Genomic DNA, 6,661 nt, shown 5'->3' with positions numbered 1-6,661 from the left:
CTTTGAGCCTGGGAGACAAAGGCTGCAGTGAGCCAAGACTGCTCCACTGCACTCCAGCCTGGGCAACAGAGCAAGACCCCGTCTCTAAACAAATTAAAAAAAAAAAAAAACCTACAACAAATTCATTTCTTATTTTCATCCCTTCCAGGGACCAGAAAGCCGACACTGACAGAGAAAGAGAAGCACAGGTCTGGTTCTTGAGCACCACTTCAGGGGTCTCCATCGTCCACAGGCCAGAAAAGCAACCCAGAGAAGTCCAGGACGAGTCACCTCAAACAAGAGGCAGATGTGTGTGTCTCTCTCTGACTCATTCTGAAGAGCCTCCCCCAAACTCAAGACTTCAACTGTCATTTCTGTGTTAATGTCTCCAAATTGCATACTTGTAAGCTCAACCGTCAGACGTCCCCAAGATGAGCGCATCTTCCCCACAACAAGCTCCCTCAGTGGTCGTGTGGGCTGAGCCCCAACGTCCGAACGTCACACGAGGTTCTGTCACGGCTGTGCCCTAACTTTACACCCCATTATCGCGGAAGCTCCGTGTTCTCCTACAAAGCTGAAATCTGCCTGTGCTGCTTCTGGGTTCCACGGCATTCTCCTAGCTCTCAGAACGCTCACTCAGCAAACCCTGATGGAGACCCTGCCACGTGCTGGGCATGGGCCACCCCAGCTAATGAGAAGACCTGCCTGCCCGAGGAGCTGACGACCTCGTTGCGAAGAGGGACACTGAACAATCCCTGCTTTACTTTTTTATTTTTATTTTTTGAGACGGAGTCTTACTGTGTTGCCCAGGCTGGAGTGCAGGGGTGCGATCTTGGCTCACTGCAACCTCTGCCTCCCAGATTCAAGTATTCCTCTTGCCTTGGCCTCCCAAGTAGCTGGGATTACAGGTACATGCCACCACGCCATGCTGATTTTTGTATTTTTAGTAGAGATGAAGTTTCACCTTGTTGGTTGGGTTGGTCTCAAACTGCTGACCTCAGGTGATCCGGCCGCCCTGGCCTCCCAAAGTACTGGGATTACAGGTGTGAGCCATCGCGCCTGGCCTCAATCCCTGCTTTACTGCTGGCAGAAGTATCACCAACGTAGGGTTTAGGGCTCTTCAGAAATGCATAAGATGCTGGCCCAAACTGCCTTAGGGGAAGGGAAGTGTGGGAAAAGTCTCCTTAAGGAAATGACATTGAAGTGAGGACCTGAGAGCTGAGAAAGCTGATCTTCAAAACCACGTTACCACATAAAACTATGGAGGAGCAATGAGTAGTTGCTTACAACTTACAAGTACAGCTTACAAGACACATGTGAGCTGAACGCCTGCCAGGCAAGGTGTCCTGCCCTACCTGTGGGGTGGAACTGAACAAACTCTAGGTCCTGGCAAGGAAGGCCTGCCCTGGTGATCATGGCCGTGCCGTCGCCGGTGCTGGTGTGGGCAGACGTGCAGCTGAAGTAGGTGCGCCCGTAGCCTCTGGAAACAACAGACAGCAGTGACTGCACACAGCGGCCCACGTCCGGACCTCCTGTCTGGTGAGATCACAGATTGGACACAGCAGCCCCCGGGCACCGTCTTCTCAGTGCACACAACCCCCTACTCACGCACACCCCACACACATCACTGGGGGCCACACCAGTGGGGCTGCCACCCTGTGCGGGTAAGACAGAAGCCTGGGATCAGAGAAGGGACTTCCATTTGTATTTTATTTATTTATTTTGAGACAGGGTCTAACTCTGTCGCCCAGACTGGAGTACAGTGGCACGATCTCAGCTCACAGCAACCTCCGGCTCCCAGGTTCAAGTGACTCTTCCGCCTCAGCCTCCCGGGTAGCTGGGATTACAGGTGTGCACCACCACGTCCATTTAATTTTTGTATTTTTAGTAGAGATGGGGTTTCGCCATGTTGGCCCGGCTGGTCTCGAACTCCTGACCTCAAGTGATCCTCCCACTTCAGCCTCCCAAAGTGCTGGGATTACAGGCATGAGCCACTGCACGCCTGGCCCTGTTTGTATTTTAGCTTTGTGCTGTTCAAAAGATTTCCCCAATAAGCATACACTACTTTTATAATAACAATTTAAAAATTTTTATGGATTTTGCTTTTTTTTCCCCAGATTTACTGAGGTATGATTGATGAATTAAAATAAAAAACAAAAGTGTATATATTTAAGGTGTACAATGTGATGATTTGATATATTTTGTGAACTGATGACACAATCAAGTTAATACACATCCATCACCTCATACAATTATCGTTTTTTTGGAGATACAGACGCTTAAGGTCTACTCTGTTCGCAAATTTCAAGTTATAATATTAACTCTAGCTACTGTGTTGTATAATATTAACCATAGCCCCCATGCTGTATAATGTTTACTCTAGCCACCGTGCTGTATAATATTCACTATAGCCACCATGCTGTATAATGTTAACTGTAGCCACCGTGCTGTATAATACTCACTCTAGCCACCGTGCTGTATAATATTCACTCTAGCCACCGTGCTGTATAATATTCACTCTAGCCACCGTGCTGTATAATACTCACTATAGCCACCATGCTGTATAATGTTAACTGTAGCCACCGTGCTGTATAATATTCACTCTAGCCACCGTGCTGTATAATATTCACTCTAGCCACTGTGCTGTATAATATTCACTATAGCCACCGTGCTGTATAATATTCACTATAGCCACCATGTTATATATTAGACCTTCTGAACCTCACCTGGTAACGAGAAGTCACACCTTTCATCAGCATCGCTGCAGTCTGCATTCCCCCAGCCCCTGGCAACCACCGTCCTACTGTTTCCATGAATTTTGACTTTTTTAGATTCCACATATAAGTGACATGCAGTATCTGTCATTCTGTGCCTGGCTTGTTTCACTTAACATAATGACTTTGGGTTCATCCCTGTTGTCACAAATGACAGGATTCCCTTCATTTTCACAGCTGAGTAATATTCAGTTGCATATACACACCACATTTTCCTTAAACACCAACACATACTTAGGTTTTTTCCATATCTCGGGAACTGTGAACAACGCTGCAATGAACATGCGGGTCCAGGTGTCTCTTTGAGCTTCTGATTTCATGCCCTTTGAATATACACCCAGAAATGGGGTTGCTGGAGCACATGGTAGTCCTGTGAATTCTGAGGAATTTCCACAACAGTTGTACTAATTTACATTCCCCCCAACAGCACACAGGGTTCCCTTTTTCTCCACATCCTCACCAACATTTGCTCTCTTTTGTCCTCTTGGTAACAGCCACTCTACCTGGAGTGAGATGAGATGATGTCTCATTGGGGTTTTAATTTGCATTTCTCTGGTGCTTAGTGATGTTGAGCATTTTTTCATACATCAATTGGCCATTTGTTTGTCTTCTCTGGAAAAATATCTATTCAAGTCCTTTGCCCATTTTTAGTAGAGTTGTTTTTTAGTAGGGTTTAGTAGGTTGTTTTTAGTAGGGTTAGGGTTTTTTTTTTTTCTATTTTAGATACTAAGATATTATTAGATATAAGGTTTGGAAAATATTTTTTTCCAACCTGTAGTTTTGCTGATTTTTTCCTTCGCTATACTGACAGTTTTTACTTTGAAAATGGTTAAAGTAACTGACAGTGTATAAAATTAAAGTTACTTATTTTCATTATGTGGAGAAGAAGGACTTACCCATCCCAGGAATCAGTATTAACACAGTACCCACTAAAACAAGAGGGATTTTGCCAGAAACCCCCATGGGACTCTTCGGGCCGCAGTTTCCTCATCTAAAATCGGGAGAGGTAAGCTGTGAACCTGATGGCAGCCACCCCCGTCTACTGAGGGCCATGCTTTCTCGCCGCCTGAGGCAGGTGCTCCCGTCCTTACCCTTTACAGGTGAGCAACCACGGCTGGGAGAGGCCATCACCCTCACAAGGTTATATCAAGGCCTGTGTCTGAACCGTTACTCTACAATGCCTCTATTTTCATTAAAATAAAGAAACTCTAAATGAAAGTTATTCATTTTTATAAATGAAATAAAGTAGAATTAGAGTCCTACCCTGTGGCAACAACAGTGTTCTTTGCTCTTAAGCGATGGACGGACCCGTCCTCTATGCACAGTGCGATGACACCACGGCACTCCCCGTCCTCCATCAGGAGATCCAAGGCAAAATACTCCACAAAATAGCTGGTATCGTATCGCAGAGACTAAAAGAAAGGAAAAAAAAGGGCAGGAAGTGTTAAGCCAGCCTGTAAGGTTTTAAGGTGGTATTTGCTCGTGTGAATAGGTGAAACAACCTGATCCAAATGGACCAGGTAAATCCAAGGAGATCAGCAACAGAGTCAAGGACGCTGTCAGCGCCCGAGAGGCGTTCCACACCGCGCAGCACAGACAAGGCAGTGCGCTAGAGAACGCAGCAGCAACAGCTCCTACTTTGGTGACTCATTTCCTATTTCTACACAACCCGAAGAGGCACTCCACACTGTCTGGTGGCCACAGGCAGCTCCGCTTAGAGTTTGGTGCCAGAGTGAGGTCCACAGACCATGGGGTCACAGCCCAGGTGGGAGCTGCTGGCAACACACAACCACTAAATTAATTAAAATAAATCAAACGTTCAGCTCTTCAGCTACACCTGCCACATTAGCAACAGCCACATGTGGCTGGCAGCTCCCAACGCGGACGGTTGCAGACAAGCAGATTCCAGCACTGCAGAAAGGTAGGCACTGGACAGCGCTGCCCACCTGGACCTGCTGTTCCCTCAGCCAGTGCAAGTTGCCCTCGTAAGCCTGGGCCAGCTCCCCACATGACAGCTCCTGCTCCGGACGGAGCTGCTTTCTCCTCCCACCACACACTCGTCCATGCACTCAGCCACAGAGAAGGCACTGGTGTTCTAACAACTTGCAAATTAATGGTCTGTCCCCATTCATCAGAAAACAATAAAGTTCAGAATACTGAATACTCTGAATCAATACTGTTCAGAATATTATTTGGCCATGCCAAAGTTGACCTTGATTACCCAGTAACTATTGTCACCTCAAGTCTTTGTCCAGTGATAACAATTAATATTAAAACAATCCATGGCTGGGTGTGGTGGCTCATGCCTCTAATCCCCGCACTTTGGGAGGCTGAGGCGGGTGGACTGCCTGAGCTCAGGAGTTCGGGACCAGCCTGGGCAACATGGGAAACCCTGTCTCTACTAAAATACAAAAAATTAGCCAGGCATGGTGGTGTGCACCTGTAGTCCCAGCTACTCAGGAGGCTGAGGCAGGAGAATCGCTTGAACCTAGGTGGCTGAGGTTGCAGTGAGCAGAGATTGTGCCATTGCACTCCAGCCTGCATGACAAGAGTGAGACTCCGTCTCAAAAACAAAGCAAAACAAAACAAAACAAAAAACAAAACAAAACCAACCCATTCAGGAACTCAGAGGTGGTAAAACAGCCTTAAAATACTTCTTTTTCTTTTTTTGAGACAGGTCTCCTGTTGCCCAGGCTGGAGTGCAGTGGTATGAACATGGCTCACTGTTTCAAGTGATCCTGGTCTCAAGTGATCCTCCTGCCTCAGCCTCCTGAGTAACTGGGATTACAAGCATGTACCACCATGCCCAGCTAATTTTTAAACTTTTTGTAGAGACAGGGTCTCGCTATGTTGTCCAGGCTGGTCTCAAACCTCTGGTGTCAAGTGATCCTACTGCCGTGGCCTCCTAAAGTGCTGGGATTACAGATGTGAACCACTGTGCCTGGCCTGCTTGCTCTGTTCTAATATTTTGAGTATCACACATCCCAAGTTAAAAATCTGGTATATAAGATTATCAATTCAACTTTCCAAAATAGATACAAGAAATAACATATTGCCTTAGGGACAGCTTCTCACAGCACATGCCTGGTCCTTTCACATCAACAGTCACTGCATGTGTCCTACACCGTTGTTCTCTGTAGCTTTTTACATAATCTCTGGCGGACTCACTGGGCACGTTAACCCATTCCCCACTGTCACCATAAGCCCCAGCACTACATGTCCTGTCTCAGGTGGACCGGGGTCGGCCTTACCCTTCCATATAAGGTGTGCAATAGTGAGTGGCCGGTCCGATCAGCCACACAGCAGCACCGATGGGCCTGCCCGCCCTTTCCAAACTTGAGGCTCTGTCCACCAAATGCACGCTGATAAATCTTCCCATCTTCAGTTCTGCTAAACGGCATGCCGTAATTTTCCAGCTGTGAAAGATAAAAACAAACAAAAACCTTATTACCTTAAAGGAGTCAAGATATTCATAGCTCATCTACACTGAACAACTTTAACACAAATCTGCAAACCCAAAGTAACCTATTTTATGAAAATGCCAACACTTCATCAAGAGAAGTCTTCTCGTTACGTGTAATGCACAGTTCGTGGCGGAAAGAGACTCCTCTTGTGGGCTTTGCTCATCACCATTCTTTCGGCCGGCCACATCTGCCTCAATTGCTTACATGCTTTCCAGGACTCTTTTTGACTAGAAACAGACCATGAGGGCGCCCAGAGCCCCCCGCCCATCACCTCGACCACGGCGGCGGGAGCCTGCTCTGTCATGTAGTGGATGGCATCCTGGTCCCCCAGCCAGTCGGAGCCCTTCACGGTGTCGTAGAAATGCCACCTCCAGTTGTCCTCCTCCATGTTCCCCAGAGCAGCGTTGATTCCTCCCTGGAAACACCAACCACTCCTTACAAGCC

The 6,661-nt window shown here is 47.1% G+C and overlaps 1 protein-coding gene across 1 annotated transcript in view; it reads right to left on the bottom strand.

The window, feature by feature from the left end:
* The window catches only part of SDHA (succinate dehydrogenase complex, subunit A, flavoprotein (Fp)), a 19,141-nt gene that overhangs the window by 7,649 nt on the left and 4,831 nt on the right, over nt 1-6,661 (bottom strand). The window contains exons 4-7 of the mRNA XM_011964738.1: nt 6,489-6,632; nt 6,005-6,169; nt 4,017-4,165; nt 1,335-1,459 (exon numbers count right to left, since the gene is read on the bottom strand). Coding sequence (XP_011820128.1) covers nt 1,335-1,459; nt 4,017-4,165; nt 6,005-6,169; nt 6,489-6,632 — 583 coding nt within the window. The remainder of the gene's footprint in view (nt 1-1,334; nt 1,460-4,016; nt 4,166-6,004; nt 6,170-6,488; nt 6,633-6,661) is intronic.

The sequence above is a fragment of the Mandrillus leucophaeus genome, unplaced genomic scaffold (genome assembly GCF_000951045.1).
Source record: "Mandrillus leucophaeus isolate KB7577 unplaced genomic scaffold, Mleu.le_1.0 Scaffold702, whole genome shotgun sequence".
Lineage (NCBI taxonomy): Eukaryota > Metazoa > Chordata > Mammalia > Primates > Cercopithecidae > Mandrillus > Mandrillus leucophaeus.
Note: the sequence above shows the minus strand (reverse complement) of the source record. Positions and strands in the feature narration are given on the sequence as shown.